The sequence below is a fragment of the Morone saxatilis genome, unplaced genomic scaffold, assembly GCF_004916995.1.
Source record: "Morone saxatilis isolate NCDOM2014 unplaced genomic scaffold, NCSU_SB_2.0 Contig0, whole genome shotgun sequence".
Lineage (NCBI taxonomy): Eukaryota > Metazoa > Chordata > Actinopteri > Moronidae > Morone > Morone saxatilis.
The window spans coordinates 1,746,210-1,770,340 of NW_023339650.1; the positions used below are offsets into that span (position 1 = coordinate 1,746,210).

A 24,131-nucleotide genomic window follows, 5' to 3' on the forward strand; every position below is an offset into this window, starting at 1 on the left:
GGGGGGGGGGTGTTGGTGAAGGACTGAGGTGACAAAAGAGCTTTTGTGGATGTAAGTTTACGGCATTAACCCCTTTCTCTCCCTGCCTCACATGAATAACAAGAAACCAGTGTGACAACTGAGCAATAGCCCCGGGCAGTGTGTTTGATTGCGCGTTGTGTGTGTGTGTCAGGGGGTTGTCCAGGACGTTTGGCCTCGGGTGTCTTGTGACAGAGTTGACATTCTGGAGAAATGAGAGAGTGGTCAGCTGTTGTCAGAATGCCACAAAGAGGAGGATTTTCTACAAAAAGGAAGAGCTCCCACTGCACTTCTGCGTGTTAGTGTCAGAATTAGTGAAGCCACAGTAGGTTGTCAGCATGGATCTTGGGCTGGCTTCACTGAGGTGTGCTGACCTGCTGATTGCTATAAATGGGGGAACTTGCAACGGTTGTAAAATTAGATGCAACCAATAAACAAAAAGGCACTTCTGCGTTATTTCTGCACTTCCACCTGTCTGTGAATGTGTGCACAAGTGTGTACCAATGTGTCTACAAATGTGTGTGCGTGCGCTGCCTGCTGCCCCACGGCCTGTCCCCTCACTGAGACATCTGTCAGGCAGAGCCACAGCGTCAACGACTGACCTTTACTGAGGCAACCAGAGAATACACACACACCCACCAGCGTAAATGCTGCCCGTTGCCCTCACTCTTTTAGTTTCTATCTCTTTACTCCTGTCACTTCCTGTTGTCTTTTACCTACATTTTATTATTCACTTGATTTCCCTCTTTCAGCAGCCACCCTCGCCTCAACCTTTTATGTCTACTTTTCCCAGCCTCCGTCTCTCCTGTGTTCTCTCCATCTTTCTTTCTCTCAATCTCTCTGACAGTTTGTGACACTCCCTCCCTGGGGCAGCCATCAGTTCAGATGAGCATTGCATGTGACAGGCCAGCTTTGTCTTTTTAAGCCATTAGCAGTTCCTCTCCTCCCACCTTGCCATCATCCCCCTCCGTTTACCTTTTCTGCCCTCTTTTGTCTTTGTGTGCGCTCTCTCTGCTGACTGGCAATCTTTGTATTAATCTACATAACAAACACAGTCTCGACCCGCGTGAAGAATTGACAAGTGTAAATGTGTGACAGCGCTGATGATGGCGATGTTCACTCTCCTTGATGAACTGGGGTGTTGGTTTGAATTTATTTTGCAGTAAGGTATACTCACAGGTAGGCAAGATTTAATGAGGTTTTCCAGTCGGAGAGTTGCTTGGCATTGTAGTTCCCTCCCTCTTCATAGGCTAGTGTAATTCTCCCAACTCTGTACTCCCCCACAGTAAACTGTCAAGCCTAATACAGGCAGGAATGTCCAGTCACCTGCTCCTAAAATGCAACAGCCCTGTGCTACACTAACCTAATATAGACCTGCACGACACAAGCAGGTTGGATAACACCGTTGTTGCTCATTGCATATATTTAAGCACGCACCTCGACGTGCTCCAGCTCAGCTGTTAGGCCTCAGTGGTTGAATCACACTATGCAATTATACATGCTTTTTGAAAATATGTACAAAACAACAAAACAAAGATGGATTCGATTGATGTTGTTCCTGTGTTCATGACCCCTACATTTGATTTGCAATGAAAGCATGATGTTGTACAGTATAAACCAGGCATACAGACAGACTGATGTCTTTACTGATGACATTTCTAGCCATAGCTTGGAAGCGCTCAGGCGTCTGACCCGTGTGTATCTATGACAGAGCTTGGATCAAGATGTGAAATTGGATTCTGTTGTCTCACAGCACATAGAACAGGCTCAGCAGTTTGGCCTACCACTTGTTGATGACAAATGATTATCACACCTCTGGCTACATTTGCTCATTGTCCAGCCTTAATGCACGAGTGGGTGATTTTCACACGTGTGGGCTCAAACAGTATCTGCTGACCCAGGGGTTCTGCAGCCATTAGTGCAGAGATAGAGAGAACAGGCTATGTGATGAAGTTTGATGCTACTGATGTAACTGACTACATTTAAACGGGCTGAATACCTTTAGACAGTTGCTCTAATAATATCCTCACAGAGCCTCCACACAAAATGTCAAGCCTAGACACAAACTGGCAAAATCAAAGGGGAAGAAGACCATTATACTCCTGCGCAGCTTTCAAATCCTATCAGTCTGTAACTGCCGCCTGAATGGAGTCTGACAGCAGAGGTGACAGGGACATTTCATTTTGCCTGCGACACTCCAATGAGATTTGACGGAGGCTAACGCAGCGTTAGCCAGGTTTGTGTTTGGTTGCTTGCCTGGTATTACAGAGGTTCTGCACTTAACTTGACACAGCTGCTAACAGAAGAGAAACAACTGTTTACCCAGGTGTGTGCTGCTAGTTTCATGCGCCACGGCTAAATATTTGCTGTTTTGGTATCGTTTCTGTGCTCGAGGTGATTTCCAGCTCAGGTAGCATAGGGTGGATTGTTATTTCTCGGTATAGGCCTGCTAAGTGATAGCAGTGACTGAGACAACGGGGAAAAGCAGTGACAGTCACACCAAGCGTAGCAAGGGAGCAGAGAAGTTAAAAAGGGAGAACAGGTTGTCGGAAGCGTGACTGCAGGTTTTCTGGGCTTACCAGAATCTACAGCAGATGTTTCCTCTCTTCACCTCTTTTTTCTCCCCCTGCTCACCCACCTCTTACCCACTGTCTACATCACTGCTCTCTCAGTCACCTGCCTGTACTGTGTATAGCTGGACTGGTTGACTGGGTGGGCATTCTCTCACCACAGACCTGCTGAGTGTTGGAGAACTGGAGCAGGCCTCTTCACTGACGGACAGAGGGAGGGAGAGAGGGGAGGGAGGGAAGGTCCAGAGATACTGCACGTGGTAGCATAGGGTTTAGGTGCATGTGTTTGTGGGAGTTTTGCAGGGTGGCATCAGTTTTTAGGACTTTTTTGTGCTGGGTGAATGTGTTAATCGTCTAATAGTTCAACATGGCCTTCTCTAGAGGATATGCAGCCAAGGTCATGTGGCCACCTATGATGACTGAAAGCCCTCTACATGCCAAGCATGTCTTTATATAAGATACAGAACACACACACACACACACACACACACACACACTCTTCACTCTCACTTAGGTGTACCACTGTTATTACCCTGGATGGGGCTGTCTCACCTCCAACATAAACATAGGTTGGGAGACAAGTGTAAACTTGGTGGCTGGGGCATTGCTGTGGATTATGTGTGTGTGGTGTGATCACACCCTCTGGTCCCTACCAGCCCACCTGGCCTTATTTAGAAGAGCTGAGAGGAGCCAGGAGCAGCAGCTCTCAGAGGACGCCCAGTGCAGCAGAATGTGTGGCTCATCACCGCGCTCATTAGGCCCGCAGAGAAATACCACAGCCTGCCACTGCCCCTCAGTACAAATACAGTTTATTATCCGTGTGTCATTTAGGTGCATCGGCACTATTAGGACTAACCCAGAGTAATAAAGGCATGCGGCAAGCAAAGCACATAATAGGTGAGGTTTAGTCATTTTCTCTTTCTCTGAATCTCTGAAGCGCAGTTAGGTTTTTGTGCTTTTCCTAACACTCATTAACACCCACTGACTTCCCTTACACTTCGAAGTGTCATCATGCAGATTAAGAGAACAATAGCCTCCATTAGCATTAGTGTTATCATGGAAAGTGCTCATCAGATGGGAGATGAGTGACTCACGGAGGCCCAATTAGCTCACATGCTAAAACCTTGATCAGCTTCATTAGGAAGTCAAGAGCCCATTGTCTTCTAGCTCACCTCTGAAATGATTCCTACGCTCCACAGGTTGTTGAAATACTATGACTTTGATGGAATAATCTTAACCAATTGTCTGTGTTAGCCATGCGTTGTTATTTGTTGAATTTGCTGCCTGAGTCTTATGAATGGAACATTTGAGATCTATAGTATTTGTGGCACAAGTACAGAACTGCATCAAAAGTGACTAATTCTCAGGACTTCTTGGTCTATTTTTACCTCCAGTCCATACTTGTGGTTCTGCTTTTTTGCCCTCCCAGCCTAACTTAAAACAGTGAGTAAGAGTCAGTGGATATTGTTTGGGGAGTTTTGGAAGTAACGGTCCAGGATATGACTGGTGCTAGATGTGACTGGCCTCCTTTGGTATGGTTGGCAGACCCTTGTGGTGGAGAGACTTGGCATTAGCTGCTAGGCAAGGCTAAACTTGCTAGTCTCCTGGGACCCCTAGTGCCCTCTACAGCTAACTGACTGTGTGAAGGGATACTATTACGTGTCCACACTTTTAACTACTGGAGCCAAGCAGCCTCAGTCTGACCTAAATGGCCTAGCAAGTTTGAGACAGCCTGCGAGTGAGCTAACCATGAAAAATCCCCAATTCTTTTGTTTTGTTATCGGCACTTGAGTTGACCTTCCTGACTCTGTGGGAGGAAGGCTGTTGTTTTAACAAAACCAGCAGCGTTTACCTCAGTGCTGAATGAGGCGCCTCACCTTGAGACGGCATACTTGAGGTTTTGAATGGCACGGCTTTGTTTTACTTCGGTTCGAGCTGGGTTTTTTTGTAGTGGTTTGCTTCCCGGAGAAAATGGCATTGCAGAGCCGCGAGGGCAGACTCTGTGACGGCAGGGTCTGCACTCTTTGAGGATGCCTGTGGTAGTTCCACTGCTGCCTGCCTGGCCCTGAGCTCCAAATGAGATAAGTGGCGTACCTCAATGAGGGAGCCTGTACCAAAGCTAAATATAGACTCAGAAGAGAGGTAGAAGGGCAGACAAATAGTTGCTGCTGTTCACGATGAGTCAATCTGTCTAATCACAAGCAGAAACAACAGCAGACCTTTGAATATGTGTCAGTCAGTTGACTGAAATTAGTAGCAGGGAGAGAGCACAACCTTTGATCTGTCTCTTTAAGAGCCAAACTCAAGGAAAAGTGTTTTGGTTGGACATTCCAGACATACCTCCTACACGTTCTGGTGTGGAGTCGTCGGCCTGCACATAAGACGCATAGGTTTTGGGTTCTTTACAGATGTCCTTATAGGTAATGAATCAAGATAAAAGCTTACATCAGACGGTAATGTGTTTGCACAGGCTATATATGTTTCTCTGTGTCCTCATCTAAAGCTCAGCTATTAAGCCAGTCACTCACACCTTGAGGGCCTCAAAGCACAGAGATAGCTCCCTCCCACAGAGGTTGAGATACTGCCATTCCTATCTGGCACGCCTTAGTGTACGAAAGCACAAACCAAGCCATCTGCTGTTGTACAACCACTACTCCACAGTGATTTTCAGTTCTTGAAATGTGTCTTATTAATCAACCAGGCCAGGATCACATAGCATGAGCCTAAAATAAGTCCCAGCGAGTTTACACAATTACAGGACAGAATCTGCTAAATGAACCTCTGTCAGGGGACATATGGCGCTTCACGTACTGAGCTGACGGATCAGTGATGATACATGTGCCAAGGTGATCCCCTCCGATGGGGTAACGTTAGGCCTGTTCTGGGAGTAACCCACCCAGTCGCCCATTCCTCTGCCGGTAATTGATACAGCCTGGCAGGTGTCATAACAACACAGCCCTCTCTCCAGCAGGCATATTTAAGTGTGGCTGACATGGAGTGTCTGGCACTGTCCTTCAATAGACTCTGGGAACTTTGCAACGGGGAAAGAGGGTGATGAGTGAAGGTGACGGTGAAGAAATCCAAGCGGATTTGGCTTCAGTCATTTACTGAGGCATTACTGGGGAACTCCAGCCTTTGCCAGCATCAGCACATATCTGTAGCATGTTGCAAAGATGTGTAGGTGAGGAGTAAATAGGCTTCCATTTCACATCAGCTCGTCTGCTACCATCAATAACAGTTGGAATTGGGACCAGGGTGCATTAGGTCTTTCCTGGTAAAGGTCTGGCTTATCATGTGATGCGGTAAGCTGTAATCAAGACATGTTGGTATTGACTGTGCCCTATTACCCAGATCCATGGAATGTTTTTGTGTGGGAAGGTATTGTGAAGGTGTGATCTTTGGCCAGGGGTTAGGTACTAACTTAAAGCTGAGGTCATGGTTACAGGCTATTATTGTCCCAGGTGTTGAGCACACTACAACCTATAGAGGAAAGCAAACTTTTCGAAGTAAGCTCCTCACCTCCTCCACCTACCAATGCTTTCTCTCTCAGCTGCGTAGGAGTCTTCCTCCTGTTGTGTGCTAGCATGCTAGGGCTAATGAGGCCAGCTGTCCAAACGCTCAGCCGGTCAGCCAGAAGGGACTGCAGCCTTTGTTGATGCTAGGTGTTACATCTCCTGTTGGAACACACATTTTTGTTTCAACACCGCCAACCATTTGGCACAGGAAGACCGTCTCTGTTCACCCCCCCACACCACCACCAATCCTTTACTCTTTCTCTCTCCGACCTTTGCTGTACTTCTCAGCTCCCACTTTTTATTGTCCTGCTGGCCGTTGCCGCCTCCCGTCTGCACACACCAGCACATTGATTTTCTCTCTACAGCTTTATATTTGATCATTTTCTCTTGACACCGCCGGCGGAGAGTGTTGCCTTTGTAATCGCTGACCTCAGCTCCACACCTGAGTGGCTGTGGTCCTAAACAGCCTCTCAGACTCGTCCTAAAGCGCCTTCTGTTTCAGAATGAAGTGTTGCACCCTGTTTGGGCTGCTGAATGGACAATACATCACCTGGCGGAGTCACTCTGACACAAAAGAGAGGTGGGGATGAGGAGAGAGAGGTGGTGTAAGGCAGACGAGGGAGAGGAGAGAGAAGAACAAGGACAGACTAGTTTATACAGTCTATATAAAGCCAATTCATTATCGGTTTATTTGAATGGGATCCCAGCTTTGTGGCTTCCAGGTCTTCAATTGTTCTATTGGCTTGCCTGTTAAGACCTTAAATAGAGTATAGTGTAGCCCGGATAGCAATCCAGGTACAAAGGGTGCGCGTCACCCCTGACTGAGCTGAATGTTCCTCTTCAAAAGTACAATATGGAAGCGGTCACATCATGGTAAAGGAAAAAAAGATGATATCGTGGAGCGAGGAATAGTGTGAAGAGAGGAAAGAGGTTGAGAATGAAATAGCTCTCCTGATGAACCCCGATAGGATTTCGCAGCTGCGGCACAGCGGTGTTGACCCTGCGAACGACTCGCCAAATAACAGTGCTTCTCCCTCCTCCTCCACCACCTTTCATCCATCCGCCCCCACACCTCCTTTCTCCCGCCTCCCCCTCAGCCTGAACCCTGCACGTCTAGCGAGTGTGTGTGTGTGTGTGTGTGTGTGTGTGTGAACATCAACCGGTTGTAATGACCTGCACAATGCAGAGAGAAAGGGAGAGACCTCACCAAAACAATTCTCATTGATTGAAACGGAGGATCATGATTCTCCCAGATACGCCTCCTCCCGACAAAAAAACATAAGCAGCCACTTCAGAAAGACGGGGGCGAGCTTGGTTGGGGTGAGTGAAGATAGAGGGAAAAAAAAGTGTTCAGGTGCTTTGTACTGGCAGTGCATATTCAGAAAGTGAATGCAGGTGGTGTGTGTGTGTGTGTCGTCGTTGTCGAGTGCTCGTGTGCTGCACAGCCGCTGTGGTCTGGCAGTGCGCTGTACTGATGTGAGATACCACAATAGCTTGAGAGGTAGTTTCAGTGCTGCAGCCCGGGCCCTCTGCTGACTGAGCTGCTCTCACTGGAGAATTGATTTGGCCTCCGAGAGGATGTGTAGCTCTCTCAGTGAAACAGAGGGATGGACGGGGGGGGGNNGGATGGAAGCAGAGTGGGTGGAAGTAACACAGGTGGAATTGAGAGATGGAGGAACTGGGTGGAAATGAAAAGAAGACAGGAGCACACACTCACAGACACATCTGAAGCAGACAGTCGGTCAGGAAAATTTACTCCCCGTAATAACCCTCTCTGTAGGCTGGCTGTCTCTGTGTCTCCTGGCTCCTTCAGCCCATAACACAACCGACCAGGTCACACCGACTCCCACACAGCACACACACCACTTCAGCCTGCAATCTAATGATCTCACACACTGGTACTCTGTGTGTCTGCGAGTGTGTTAGTGTGAATTTTCGGTTTCTCTGCGACGCGGAGCCTGTTGTTACAGAGTTTGTTTCCACCGTGGCTTCATATATTTTTCTCAAATTTTAATTTGCATACTTTTACTACACAGAGGCATCAAAATGGTTTTAATATCCCTCCCTTCACTCTGATGTTAGTGCCCTGGCTGTTTTATTCTCTCCTGCTTTAACAACCCACTTTCCCCATAGGGATCATTTAAAGTTTCATCTCCTCTATTGAAGCTAGGCCATGGTCTATTTAATTGGTGTTTCCAGCTCCCTACCCCCACCTCCTTCAACCATTCCCTTTAATAGTTTTGACATTTAAATGACATAGTACATATATTTAACCTCTCCAACTCATGGCCTTTCACATTCAGCGCTCATAATCAAGAAGCACACACAGTACACCTCCCATTATCTAGGATAAAAACACTAAATGTATGTAACCCGTTCAATCGTCTTTAAAGGCTCATTAAAAAAAAATAGGTGTAATCTGACCAGCTGTTCTAACCCCTGTCCCTCATGTCTCCCTGCGCAGTGACCAACTACAATAATGTGGTGGAGGCCGGCTCAGACTCAGATGACGAGGACAAGCTGCACATTGTGGAGGAGGAAGGTAGCCTGGCGGATGGGGCCGACTGCGACAGCACCCTGCCAGACGACGAGCACCCCAGGGAGCGCTGCTGGGACGGAGGTGAGACCAGACGCACTCTCACTGGGCACACTATTATCACACATCCGTACTGAATCATGCAAATACACACCTCAGCTCCCCACCCACCATTTCCGTAATGTTCTGTCACTTAAGTTCCACTTTTCTGCAGTGCGCAAAAGTTCAGCACAAGTGCTAATTTAATCTTATTTTCTGCTTTAAAATCTTATTTTCCTAGAATGTGAAACAATGATGCCAGTGGAGGATAACAGCACTTGATTTACTATGTGCCAAAATTGTCTTTAGGCGAGTGCCAGTTTATTGAGACATGGCAAAGTCAGGTCTTTCATGACACAAGTATCATCCAAATTCACTTCATTTCAAGTATCAGAACCAATGACTTCTTAAGATGTATATTATTATACCAAGTGTCTCTTTCACTGTCAGTCCTGCCATCATTAGGCTGGCAGAGTGTCTCTGAACGTAACACTTGCTCCTATCTGCTCAGGATAAGAGCATTACTTAGAAATGCCTCCAGCACATAAATGCAAATGAGTTACGCAGACTGTTATGACATCAATTGTTTGACTGCTGCTGTCTCATTTTGACCTCGGCTGACGTGATGCACGCTAAGTTAAGAAACGTCTCGCTGACATCTGTGCGCAGTCAAGTACCAGGCTTTGTCTCATTGTGAAACACAGAGTGTAAGGAAACAGGTACTACACGTGGTGGGTCTCCAACTAAGGCAGGAAGCACGATATTAAACAAAGACAATGCCAACAGAGGGAGAGACCTTCGAGCACAGAAAATAGCCTTGCAACCAGAGAGCCAGTGGAGAGCTTTATGGCACTGGTGGGCATTGGAGGGGCCGCCGTGAACTTCTTTTTACCTCAAACTGTATGGAAGTGACATCAGAGGCAGCCCCTTGCCACAGGAAGGGCCGACGTCACCCCCCCTCCTCCCTCCAAAACAACAATTGCAGGTGCTGAAGGATGTTGGTGTTTCAACCTGAGCCCAAGGCCTTATGTTGCTCTCCTGACCTCATACTGCATGTGTGTGTAAATCTGTGCGTCTGACGCTGTTAGTTTCGGGCCCGTGGCAAGTACAGTATGTGCAACACTGTGACAAGCCCATATGAGATGTAATTAGATATTCAGCCACAAGAATATTTATTTTAGGGTGTTGCTCCGAGCAGATTTTGGCCGGATTATTCATGGGTGAGAGATGTTTGAGACTGGGGGTTGTGATTTAGCAAGAGGTCAAGTTAGCACATGCGAAAATGTCCAGCGACCTATCACTTTAAGTTTAGGGAGGGATTTTCAGAAATTCCTCTCCAGTGAGTTGCCATCAGTTTCAGCTCTGTCAGTTTCACTTGCAAGGTTTCGGTTGCACATGCACACATACGTGTACACACTTAAACCACAGACCTGTGCACAGCGTAGCCACGTATTCCCCTGACTATGCTGTCATTTTCATCTCTGTTCTCCAGCTGTACCTCCTTGCATAGAGGGGAAAGTTGGAGGAAGAATAATGTCATTGGTTTTGGCCACGGCTTGTGAACATTAAACACTTCAAAAGCATGAGTTACACTGAAACAGCTCAGCGCGCTGGCTGCGCTCCACAGTTATGCCTGATCAGGCATATTTTCTTTTGCCTTCACTCATGTGCACACACACACCTCTCTTCCTTGCTCTCTCACTGTCTCCAGTCCTCGTCTCATACATCATACATACTTTGCTGTCACTCTGGATCGGACTGATGAAACGCGGAGAAAGCCACAGTCCTTTAAACAAACACACTTCTCTCTTCTCTCATCCCTTCATCCCTCCCCATGTCGGTTTCACTCCTGAGAACAGAGAAGTCTCTGGTGCAGCCTTGAAAAGTGACCACCACCCACTAATCTTCTCCTCAGCGTAGCCCAGTTTGCTTCAAATTAAAACCTTGACACCCCTTCTCTTGAGACTGCCGCGCTCCAAAACCAAAAGGTGGTTTTTCAGTGCTTTGCCATCTCTCCTCTCCTCTCTTTTTTCATGCTCTTGTTCCCTCTCACTGTTTCTCTTGTTCTGAATCATTCCTCTTGATTATATGGTATCATGGGCCCCCTGCTCGCTGTCATTACTCATTCACTCCTCAGTGATTATGTAGTGGTGGAACAGCCCAGTGTTGGTGCAGTAAACTGCAGCCTGCTCTCCTCTAAGAACAGGCTGACTAACTCCAGGGGAGTAAAAGGTAGAGAGAGTGTTGACCTGGGAGGGCTTCTCGATGAGTTGTAGAGCATGATTACATCTCAGAGAATGGGCAGGGTGGAGCTGGAGAGCTTTGATATCATGGACCTGCAATGGCACTTAATCAGAGCAAAAGGCTGGGTTTAACTGCATGGAAGTATAGCCTAAGGCCACAAGAAGATGAGCTGGTTGTTTGTTGAGAGTGTTTGATGGGCACTCATGCTGTACTGCATTATTCCAACCAGCAGTGAAGTTGCAAGGCTCTCATGCACAATAAAACTTACTTTTCCTCACTGTTGGCCTGCAGTGATGATAATTGATGTTCCTTAGAATTGGTCTCAAATCCTTTTGGATCCTTTTTGCTGCAGGGACTCTGTGGACACACAGGAACACCTACATTCCTGCGTGCCTTATGTCACGATGTGATGATAACACTGAGCCACCCTTCTGGACAGGAAGGGGAGAATCTTCAGAGGGAGCTGAGCTGGGAACATTGTCCGGTGGGGACATGCTGCACAAATGCATAAGCAACTCATCCTAGACTTACTAATGACTGTGGAATACTTGAGCTGTTTGTGCAAATCTGTATCGCTGATATGTCTCTGCCGTCCAAGATAGAATCTTCGAATGGGTCTGGAAGCACGGCCACAGGAAGCAGTGGGGGCAAAGGTTGGCCACGGCAGGAAATGCATCATGGGATACTGTTGTATCATGTTGCAGAGATGCGGGCAGAGAAGGATGAGAAGGGAACAAGGGAAAGAGAAGAGGAGAGAGTGGGTGGTCTGGTGATTTTGTTCTAAGACGTACTACGGTAAGGTTACTCTGTAAAATAAATACAGAACAAACTACTTTTTTAGATCAGAACTACATCAGAATGTCCTGCCACAACCTCACGGGGGCCCTCGTTCTGGGGCTTTTGAACCGATTTTCCACTTGTGCAGTGGTGCATTCACATCCCTGCGTCAGCACATAAATGGCCTGTGTGATGTTTCATGCCAGGGGAGCAGCCTGATAACACGGGGCCGCCTCAGTGAGGCTGTTAACCTTCTGGCCCCGCTCTGTACTTAACAAAGAGCCAAGAGAGACAAACACAGACACACACACAAGGAGCGAAAACAACAGCTTGTCATACCTTTGCACCACAGACCCCCAACTGGGACTCTACTTCACACACATGCTCAACATTTAGTAGCCTAGAGGTGTGTCTGAGTGTTTGGATGCTGCCTTTGAGCAGGGGATGGGAGCTAAACACAGTCAGATCAGCACTTTCCCACATGCAACATGCTTTACAACGTCAACAGCCAACAGCAATCTGAAAAATACGAGACAGTTAATTTAAAGTAATGGTTTGACAAGTTGTGAAATTGTCTTTCTTCTCCAATACCACTCTCATATCTGTCTCTTAAATATAATGCTACAGCCAGCAGTCAGCTTAGATTTGTAAAACTGGAAACAGCTAGAGGGTAAGGTTTTTTTAAACTTACAGAGCCAGGCTAGCAGTTTCCACTTATTTCTAATGTTTACGCTAAGTTAACTAGCTGTTAGCTGTAGATTCATATTTAATTCACAGATGTGACAGTGCTATCAAATTTCTGAATACCACATTTCCCAAAATGTCAAACTATTGCTTTAAGATGCTAAAAAATGTCTAGGGATGTTGCTGATGCTGTTGAGGTCATGGGAGAAAAGCTGTGTGATATGTGGGGGTTAGCAGCCCCTAATGTGCTCCTGACCCCCCTCTGTATGATGAGAATTCCACAGTTTGCCTTTCTCAGCACCAGCTGCTGGCTTCTGCTTTACATACACATGTTCACCAACACACAGCCTCTTTCTCTGTGTTATCTCTCATGGGTTTCTTACAGGGTGGGAGGTTTCTTCGAATGGTCTTCATAGCCATAACCATAGCAACAAATGACTGCGCTCGTATTGTTTCATGGCTTTGTTAAGGTGCACCAGAGGAAGCTGGAGCAGGGCTGTAGTATGTTAAGAGTACTGGTATTCACTGTGCGGCGGTGAGTCATGAAGCGCTACACCTGTTCCCATCTCTGCGGAGAACACAGCTGGCCCTGTCTTTCAACACGCACACAATTCACAAAACACAATTCTCAAATCTCCTGGAAGCAGGGGGAGTGCTTAAATCAATCGGTAAAACATCTGCCCAGTAAACACAACCACAGTGTCCACAGTAGCCTAACTTTGCTTTTAGCTGATAGCTCACCCTTGTAATTATTCTGTGTAATGATACACTAAGGAACACTAACATATCCATTGAGGAATAATGCTCGGTGTAATCGCCGACACACTATACTTGGTTCCGGTATCCTCTTCAGGAAGCTCTGGGAGAGCAGAGATGGAAAAGGGGAAGGAAGCTTTGTGCATCCTAAACTCATCCTCAGGTTACACTTCCTATAAGCCTCAGCTTGGTAATTAGTGCTCGTTAGACTAGCTAGCCGGGCTCATGTGATGTGGAGGAAGAGCGCGCTCGGCTCCCACATGCAGGCTCTCATTTGCTGGGATATTAAGCACAGTCTGAAGGCCAAGCCTCTCCAGAGAGCAGAGTGCGGTGTGTGTGTGTGTGTGTGTGTGTGTGTGTGTGATATCTATCCACCGCAACACATCAGGACAAGATTCATCATCTAATTATCAGTCCCAGTCTCAACAAGTACCTTACCTAACATTGTGAATAGAGGCTTGCCATTCAGTTCTTACAAAGAGCTTGATGCTCATACAGTAGCCTGTGGCCTTTGATGCTAATTAGTTTTCTCTTCCTATTGTGAACAACAGCATTCAGGATGTTTGTTTTTTTTCTCCCGGCGCCACATGCCTCATTCCAGGCTGGTTTACATGTCATGATCAAGGGCTTGGACACTAAGATCCGGCTCAGCTATAATGACACTCTCTGTGACATTATTGGATTATCGCATTTCATATACAAAGGTTAGGGTTTCATATGCACAGCCCGCATCGATAGAAAGACATGCAAGTCTCGAAATAACGGGGTAGTCGATAATTCCTTTCGACTCTAATCAGTGTGTGTTTGTGTCTTCACAGTGAAGGAGGATTGTGTGTCTGACGGCGAGGATGACGTGAGCACGGACGCCCTCATGGAGGAGATGCTCCAGCAAGGGGACACGGCCGTCATCTACCCAGAAGCCCCCGAGGATGAGCCTCAACGTCAGGGCACCCCTGACACCGGTGTCCATGATGAGAATGGTACACACACAGCATTCACAGCCCGTTCATGTCATGCAAAAAACTATTAAAACACTCTTAACGAGATCATTTTTGTGTCCCTTTCTGGAAAAACTATTATGAGCTTTTGCTTTAAATGTCATTCATATCTTTATTTGTAGCACACACAAGCAAGGTGTAGTGTCCCTAAATCATACACACACTGAAACACACACCACTGTTTCCACCCAAGAGCGCACAGTCGCTGAGCTCTCACACTATTACTGCACCTACCCAGTAATTACCCGCCCCCTGGGGATGGCTCTACCTGCTCCCTGTCTCACCTCAGGTGTTAACTCCACCCCATTAACGCCACTCTCCGACATCATTACACACACCGCTATTTGTTAAGTGCGGCACACTGGGGCCTTTATTGCTCTCAGGCTTTTGGCTTTTACCTGCTACCACAGAGGAGAAAAAAGAGAGGGAGGAGGGGAGGGTGAGAGGGAGAGGGGAGGAAGAGAAACAGCAACACCTGAGTAAATTTGTCACGTATGTGCAAGCTCTGACTCACATCTACCTGGGCGATAATGTGTGTGCATTCCCATCCCGAGGCCCTCACCTGTCCCGCAGGGGAACTTAATACATCACCTGTTAACAAAGTAATGCTTTACCTGTGTGGGAGCCAGGCAACTGAGACCCTCTGTTAACCAGCTTGGATTGAGGCAGGCGGCTGTTGTTTACCGAGCTCACTTTTCCTTGCATGCGTGGGTGTTTTTGAAGCGGTTCTAAAGCACAATAGGCAATCAAATGATGGAATTTCAGGCGTGTGAAAGCTGTAATCGCTGGGCTTTGTGTCAGTACAAGGACAAAAGCAAAAATAAAATACACTCCTGCACTGACAACCCAGCATACTGTTTTTATAATGAGAGGAAGGCATTACTATGGATCACTAATTAGCTTTTATCCATTTGGTTACCTGGGTACTGTTTACCTGTAGGGGACGATCTCGCAGAGATTGGTGAAATAGCAGAGGAGTGTTACTGTGGCAGGCCTTGTGTAACATCAAAGAGCCCTCCCCTTATTGACCATGTGTTTTTAACCCCCCCTCACATTTGCCATTACAACACTCTCCTCTTTTTTTTCCACCCAGGAACTCCTGATTCTTTCTCTCAGCTGCTCACCTGCCCGTACTGTGCACGTGGCTACAAGCGTTACAGCTCCCTGAAGGAGCACATCAAGTACCGGCACGAGAAGACCGAAGAGAGCTTCAGCTGCCCTGAGTGCAGCTACAGCTTCGCGTACCGTGCTCAACTGGAGAGGCATATGACGGTCCACAAGGGCGGACGGGATCAGGTAAAAACTGACGAACAAACTAGTCAGGACTGGATACTGATAAAACACATTCTGCAGAAACTGAAAAATCTCCCATTCTGGTATCTTCTAAGCTTCTAAAGGTGTAAGTGGAAATGCCGTTTAAGCAAACTTCCCTTTATTGGATTAAGTACTTTCATGCAATGCAGCCAGATGATTTGTGAATGATCTTTTATGAGCATACTACTGGTCTGGTACTATAATAATGAAATATACTCATTAACATGAAACATTTTCACCATTTAGCCAGATAGTGAAACTCAACATTTTATTTATGTTTACTTATGTATCTTTTTACATTTATCCCTGCTTCAGTTGATATTCTAATATTGATATGTATCAGTCTACACGAGACATTTTTTTCTTTAAATACTAGTGTGGCTGGGTTACTCGTGATTGGTTTCAGTGGCACACTTCTTCTGTAGTGCTGTAGTAATTCTGCACTGACAAAGTGATTCTAAATTATGCAAACCTACATAGAAGCTTAGTCCTGTTTCTTTAGCAGCTCATTTCCAAACATGATAAATAAACATGAGCTTTTGCCCCCGATTGATTAATGACATTGTGACATGAATTAGTAGCAGTTCAAAGGTTGTGTTTTCATCATGTATCTCACTGAATGTCCTCTCTCCCCTCGTCTGACAGAGACACATCACACAGTCGGGAGGCAATCGTAAATTCAAGTGCACTGAATGTGGCAAAGCATTTAAATACAAGCACCATCTGAAGGAGCACCTACGCATCCACAGCGGTGAGTGGACAACCCTTTTCGCCATGGCAGCATTCTGTGTGTTAGTGTATGGCTACGTGCGGTCCAGTGTCTACTTCTTTGCCGTCATTATCTGCTTAGCACAGATTTTTCAATGTCCATTGGACCAATATTTATGTTGTATTTACGTTTGAGCCGATTCCCTGTGTTTAGATATCCTTCATCGTGTTTCAGTCCATTGTGTGCTCTTCCTTAATGTGCCATAATTGTGTTTCTTTTGGCATTATGGGACAGCAATTAGAGAAGGGCATTTCCCAATGGTACCATTACATCAGCGTTTAAGCATCATTGAAATGCATTAGAGCTTTTTCCTGCCATACTGCTCATAGCCTAGCTTCCTCATTTAGCTTCATTCACTAATGGAAATCTGTCCCCCCCCTTTTATTCTCTCTGTTATACACATCGATCGTTTTATACAGGAGAGAAACCCTATGAGTGCTCCAACTGCAAGAAGCGGTCTCCCACTCAGGCTCATACAGCTCCCACATCAGCAGTAAGAAGTGCATCAGTGTCATCTCAGTTAACGGCAGAGCACGCTTGGGGAACGCCAAAACCCAGGCCCAGGGTCCATCACCAGTGCTGCCCACGCCGCCCTCAGTCCTCCGCACCCAGATTAGAGAGAAGCTGGAGCACAGCAAGCCCCTGCAGGAGCAGCTGCCATTCAACCAGATCAAGACTGAGCCTGTGGACTACGAGTACAAGCCGACGGTGATAACATCCCCAGCTGTGACCACCATGAATGGTGGGATTTTCAATGGAGGTGCTGCAGCTCCTCTGCAGGGCACAGTGCAGGCTGTGGTCCTGCCTACCGTGGGGCTGGTGTCGCCCATTAGCATCAACCTGGCAGACCTGCAGAACGCTCTCAAAGTGGCGGTGGATGGTAACGTCATTCGCCAGGTGCTGGAAAGCAATGCCAAAGGCCAGGGACAGGTGAACTCGGGGTTAACCACTGGAACTCTCCATGCCCCTCAGCAGCAACTCATCTCAGCTATCAGTTTGCCTATTGTGGGTCAGGATGGAAATGCAAAAATCATTATAAACTACAGTTTGGACCCCAACCAGGGCCAGCTCACAGCCCAAAACCTGAAGAAAGAGCCTAAGCCAAGTTCACCAGCTCAGACCACCACTGACACCTTCAAGTCCCAGAAACTCCCAGAAGATCTTACCATCAGAGGCACCAGGCCCAATGAGACTAAAGAAAAAGAGGAAAAGACCACTAAAACCTGTCTCCTGTGTGATAACTGTCCTGGTGGGCTGGAAGCACTCCATGCCCTCAAGCACTGCAAGAAGGATGGTCTCAGGCTGAACGGAGCAGGCCTGGATAAGTCTGAGTCTGCTGTCGCTGCCCTGCTGTCAGAAGGAGGACTCTGCAGCCAGCCCAAGAACCTCTTGTCCCTGCTCAAGGCCTACTTTGCCTTAAATGCAGAACCCACCAAGGATGAGCTAGCCAAGATCTCTGACTCAGTCAGCCTGCCAATCCATGTGGTTAAGAAGTGGTTTGACAAAATGCAGGAGGGTCAGATATCACTTGGAGCCCCAACACCTCCCTCAGAGGAAGAGGACACCTGTGAGGCTAACAGTGTGGTGTCTCTGGTCCCAGGGAAGGACATGGCCAATATGAGCCCTTCTGTGACCCAGGATAGCCCTACAGAAGCCACCCCAGCTGAGGTCAACAGCACTCACAGCTCACCGGCCTCCCCCTCACCACTAAACCTGACAGCCGGCGGTCCCGTCCCAGCCCAGCCTTCCCAGAGCACTGAGGGACCCCTAGACCTGTCGCTGCCAAAGCCAGCCAGAGAGGAAGTGGAGAGAGTGGTGGCTAAAGCCCGCATTTACCCCTCCCCTTCCTCTGGCTCTACCAATGTGGATGAACCCCTAAACTTAACTTGCACAAAGAAAGAGACATCGCCACTCTCAGCCATGGGCACCAGCCCCATCGCACTGTACGCCAGCCAGCCAAGTGCCAAACCCCTCGACATTGTGACCACAATGCAATGCCTAAGGGCACTAGCCACTAACAACAAACAGACTATCCTGATCCCCCAGCTGGCTTACACCTATACCACTACAGCAAACAGCCCTGCAGGGACGGAGACGCAGGAAACCATCCACCTCAACGGAGTGAAGGTGTGCAACCATTTATTTCCCCTTATGTTGGTAATAGTTTGACATGTTGGGAAATATGCTTATTTATATAGTTAGATGATCAAGCTACAGCCAGCAGCCAGTTAGCTTAGCTTAGCACAAAGACCGGAAACAAGGACCTCTAAAGATTACTAATTAACATGCTAGAATTAACTTGTTTGTTTAATCTACACAAACAACAAGTGTAAAAATGAGTGTAGTAGTTATGTGCTGGATTTTTTGGGCGTTTAATCAATAGTGACAGTTGAAGAGTGACAGAATTTACACGTAGCAAAGGGCCATAGGTCGGATTCAAACCCTGGGCTGCTGCAGAAAGGACTCAGCCATGGTACATGGAGTGCTAGGTGGTCTACTGTATACAAGGCAGAATTTTATTTTTACATTTTCACAGCTTTTTTAGCTTCCTCTGCATTTTAGAGTTGCTTTTTGTGCCCCTAGTTTCATTGGAGGTCAGCCACAGCAAACAAGTTTGACTCTAAAACTCTTATTTTGTCAAGGAATGGACTCAGCGTCTTATCCGGTAGCCATTTCAAGAAGCAAGTGGATTGGAATCAAGTTGGCTTTTCTCTTTGTGGAGTGATCAGTCAAACCCTTCAGTCCAGATCATTACTTCTTATTGTTCAAAACCACTGGAACATGATAGATAGTCTGAAACCATCCAAAATCTAATCAATAAGTCATATATAGAAATGTCAGAATTCAGTGCTTTGTAAAAATGATAACCCTTAATAGTTCTTCATTGTGCGGACACCTAATGGGCCTGTAATGATGGATGTAGATCTTTCTGGGTGTATGAGTGATCTTCCTGGGCTGTCACCAAGAGGACATGAGGCTGCACTTTACTGCAGAGCCCCTATTGATCTGTGGGAATCTGTTTAAACGGCACACCTCTGCCTGCCTCATTGATTTATTGTTGTTGTATTATACGTTCGTGTTAAGTGGATTGGCATAGACCTGCCTTGTAAAAAAAGAGCCCTGTGTATATATCTTCTCTTTAATATTGCCTCACATCCTCTCTCACTGCATCAGTGGATGAGTTTTATCAGCCCAGGCCCAGGAGAATACAGAATGTACGTGTGCTCCAGAGTGAACGGTGTGGTTATGTTTTAGGCTAGGCAAAAGATTGTTGAAGTATACCTGGAAATTTGGCTGATTTTCATTTCACAACTGCCTCCAGAGAAGCTATGAGTAGGACATGACACAGCATAATTTCCTGTAGTGCACGCACACAAGTTGTTCAATAGTGCTGGCACTTTTCTGGCTTTTTGCTGTAAAACAAACAGAAAAACCTCACTTTGAATTCTTACCAATACATCTGTGTGTGTAATTTCTCCAGGAGGAGAAGCAGGACACGGGCTCAGAGGGCGTGTCCACTATGGAGGAGCAGAATGACTCCGACTCGGGCCCTCAGAGGAAGAAGATGAAGAAGACGGACAGCGGCATGTACGCCTGCGACCTGTGCGACAAGATCTTCCAGAAGAGCAGCTCGCTGCTGAGACACAAATACGAACACACAGGTAAATAAATACAAACTCTAATGTGCTTCCCAGGCCTACACATGAACACAGCCAAAAAACACAGATGGACTCTGAAAAACACACAAAAAAACACAGAACCGGAACTTGTCTCACCATCACTCACTGTTAGATCCTGGGAAAGATGAGTCAGAGTGCAAGCAAAAGGGGGATTTTGAGCTATAGCGTAAAGAAGGGTGGACACCTCCATTCCAGCAGGTATTACTCAACATGCACAGAAGAGGTCTGAGAACTTCTTTCCGCCAACTCCCCACCTCTGCACTGCCAGCTTCTCATGTGAAGCACCAAATGTTGCAACAGGCGAGCTCTGGTAGTGATTTGGATTGCTCTAAGATGGTGATTCTGTGGCCAAGTGTAGGTCAACGCTCTCAGAGGCGTTTTAGTTTGTCTTTTTTTTTTTTTTCTTTATTGCTCTGATACCTGGCTTGCAACCACTGTTTTCAGCTCCAAATGACCTCATCTTAGGTGAAACTAGCTGTTCCTTGCCTGGATAAAGTTTCCTTGAAGGTTTTCAGGCAGAATTGTTGTAATTTTGTTGTATTGTTTTGAAATGTTCTCCTTGGATACCTCAATGATAGATGCTGTTATGGGCCTCTCAAGCTTTCGCGCTTTCACGCAACAATGTGGGGGATTCACTGCGATTGCACTGCAGTGTTTATTGTTTTCCTCCCGTGTCTGTGCTTTGTTACTCAACAGCATTTTTAAATTTCTTAAACAGAGATGTTGATCCGTATTTGTTCTCTCTGCAGGGAAGCGACCTCACGAGTGCGGCATCTGCAGCAAGGCCTTCAAACACAAACACCACTTGATCGAGCACATGCGGCTCCACTCGGGGGAGAAGCCGTACCAGTGCGACAAGTGCGGCAAGCGCTTCTCCCACTCAGGCTCCTACTCGCAGCACATGAACCACCGCTACTCCTACTGCAAGAAAGAGACGCAGAGCCAGGGCGGAGGCCGGGAGAGCCCCGAAGAGGACACTGAGGCCCAGGCCGAGATGGAGGCCCTGAGCCGGGTGCAAATGCGGCACCTGGCCCCCTCCCTGCTGGACTCGGACGAGCGAGGGAGCAGCACCAGAGAGGATGAGGAGAGCGAGGAGGAGGAGGAGGAGGAGGAGGAAAGTGCTGTGGACATGGATGACATCCAGGTGGTGCAGATAGGTGATGAAGGAGGGGATGAGGAGGAAGAGGAGGAGGCAGAGAGGAATGAGGAGGAGATTGAGAGGGTATTGGTGGAGGGAGGAGGAGAGGAGGTGAAGACGGAGATGGAGGTGAGAGAGGAAGAAGAGGAGGCTGACACAAGGCAGGAGGAGGTGCTCGGGAGCATTCAGGAAGAGGAGGAAGTCCAGATGGAAGAAGAGGAGGCGATGGATATGGAAGAAGGGGTGACGGAAGAGGGGGAAGCAGAGGGGGAAGTCACAGAGGAGAGCGGAGGCGAAACAAACAGGAACACGGTTTCTGAAGACCAGAGCCAAACGCCGCAGGATAAAGGAGATATTGACTAAAAGAGGAATCAGACTCCTCCACGTGACACAATCAGATTCCTCCTCTCGCCGCACAGAGGAGGAACGCAGGAGATGATGTCTGGTCGCTCTGACAGTTCGTTTCAGTTCACTACTGTGTAGAAATCCAGGTGTGCCTGAAAAAATACTAGTGACTTTTCCACAGGAGAACAATTTCTCACTGTTAGAAAAATCCATTTGTAAAGAAAATGATGAAGACGAACACAAATTTTAACAAACGAAGGAAATGCATTATACAGACTTTGGAAGCTAGAGCCGACACGTTTTAGATAATGTTTTATTACTAAAACACCGTGGGTCATTTCTTTTTATCAGTGTTACTAATTTTATCACTCATATTTTAACCTTTAAAAGCTGTACAGTTGGGAGATATTTCTATACCTTTTTATTGCCAATGAACAAAAAAAAGTCAGTATTTTATTAAGTTGGAAGGAAAATAAGAAAAATCCTGTGCACTACAAGTGGCTTGGTTTACCTATTGAGCAGTTGAGTTGTGTTGTCTACCCTTCAGTATTACCGCACTAGATATACCACGCCATCACGCTTGCAGATGTGAGCATAACATGTCTTTTGATGTTATTTTGATTGGCTTGTGAGCCTTAAGAAGAAAAACAGTGGAGAGAGGACACGTTTTTTCGGTCATTTAGTTCCTTTTAGACACAAGTTTCTTTACCAATCAGTGTTTTACAGGAATAGTTTGACACTTTGGGAAGTATCGTTATACCCCTTCTTAGTGAGAGTTGGATGAGAGGGTCGATACCTTATAGCCAGCAGCCACCAGAACAGTGGGGAAACTGCTAGCTAAAGCTAAATCTTATGGAATCCCATTTCTGCCAATGTGACAAAAAAGGATTCTGTTAATCATTATAATGAGAAACTTTGTCAATATTTTGACTTAGTATCTTAAAATAATGACTTTGTATCAGCAAAGTCATTACTTCTGTAAAATCTAAAGCTGCTAAAGCTAACATTTAGATAGATATTGCTTATCTACTGCTCCACACTCCAGTCCAGTAGGTGGCGGTAATGCATGCCGGACTGTTTCTAACTTCCAGACAGAGCCAGGCTAGCCGTTTTCCCACTTATAATTGCTAAGCTAAGCTAACCATCTTGTGGCTGTAGCTTCATATATACCGGACAGATACAAGTTTGGTGTATTTTTGGTGTCCCAAAATGTGGAACTATTGCTTTAAATGTTCAGAGCGAGCAGAAAAGGGGATGTAGAAAACTGTCTGACCTTCCCTATACTCACCCCCCCACTCCGAGCCATATGCAAAAAATCTAACTAAAACAAGAGAAACATGCATATCAAAAGTGCCATTGAATATTGCTGTTGCAGTTTAGCAGCTATGATCAGGTATTGCCGGGTCCCAGATCAACCAATAAGCCGGAATACTGTTGACTTTGGCTCGCCACCACACCTGAGAGAGTTTAGCCTACCACCTATTCATGTATCATAGACTATAGATAAGTTGCTTTTCTTTCCAATCTGAGCGGCTAAAAGAATTACAATGCACATGTTTTCTAATGGATGATGATGAAGTATGGTTTCTAATTGTTAACTGTGTCCTGCCTTTTCAAAGCTTATTCAGTGCACTTCTTTAACACACCATGAAACGCTCAGATGTCTCTTCAGGTAACAAAATGTAGGCAAATATGAATCCCAGGAGTTTAATTCAACAATGTTTTTACCTGTCAGTATTATTTTTTTGTCTCTTATGTTGTTGTACGTTCTGTTTCAGTGTGTGTACTGTATGTTTTTAAGCAATGGCAGTATTATCCCCACCCCCAAGGAGATGGGTATGTCTGTTTAGTCATAGAGAACTTTTATATTTATGTGTCTTATTTTTTATATTTCTTTATGGTTATTTATTACACTATGTAGTGTACAATACTGTAGTTTGTATTAATACGATAATATATTTTAGTATGGAAAAAAAAGATTCAAAGGCAAATAACTACAAGCCTGGAAAAATGAGACTCCAGCATACTGAAGTATGTTTTTCGAACAAACAAAATGATGTTTTTCGTTGGGAAAAAAAGAAACTCGCACCCTGCAAGCCTGAAAATTGGAACCTGTGACCTCTCTGCATCCATTCTCATGTTAGTTTAGTTTTCTTTCCCCTCTCTAATATGAAGCTACTGAACTTTTGAAAACTAATAGTATGTCTAATAGCATGAGTGTGTGCTGTTTTATTGAAGGATTATCCTTAACCACACAAACTGTCCTTTTTGCCAAGCCAAAATAATATTGACGTATGTTCTTATGTTTTTATTTGTGCCAATTTGTTACTTTATATGTCAGTGTCAAGACCACACCCACTTTTATATGCCCCTCCCCCTTTAACACCCTCATCTTTTTTTATAGTGATTGTTTTTTGTTTGTTTTCTCTTTTTTTGTTCATTTTTTATGACTCCCCATCTCACAATAAAATTCATCAATTACAAGCTGCTGGGTTTGATATGAGATTGTTATTGATAAAATCACACAATGTTAAGTTGTTGCTTACACTCCAATATTCAAGAAAATATTGCAATTAAAAAATCTCACATGGGACCACTTCAAAAATGTAAGAAGAAAGGAAAAAAGATTCAGAACATAATTTAAACATTAACCCTAATGTTCTGTGTGGGATCCTGGAGACCTGGGCTGTCTTTATTAGCTCAAAATGATGGGGGTCTGTGAAGCCCCAAATACTGATGAAGTAAGAC

At 46.0% G+C, this 24,131-nt stretch overlaps 1 protein-coding gene across 1 annotated transcript in view; it reads left to right on the forward strand.

Moving 5' to 3' along the window:
* Positions 1-23,867, forward strand: part of zeb1b (zinc finger E-box binding homeobox 1b) — a 47,794-nt gene extending 23,927 nt beyond the window's left edge. The window contains 8 exon segments of the mRNA XM_035680229.1: positions 8,568-8,723; positions 13,958-14,119; positions 15,231-15,433; positions 16,097-16,202; positions 16,640-16,675; positions 16,678-18,347; positions 19,702-19,882; positions 20,650-23,867. Coding sequence (XP_035536122.1) covers positions 8,568-8,723; positions 13,958-14,119; positions 15,231-15,433; positions 16,097-16,202; positions 16,640-16,675; positions 16,678-18,347; positions 19,702-19,882; positions 20,650-21,401 — 3,266 coding nt within the window. The 3' untranslated portion in view covers positions 21,402-23,867.
* The last annotated feature ends 264 nt before the right edge of the window (positions 23,868-24,131 follow it).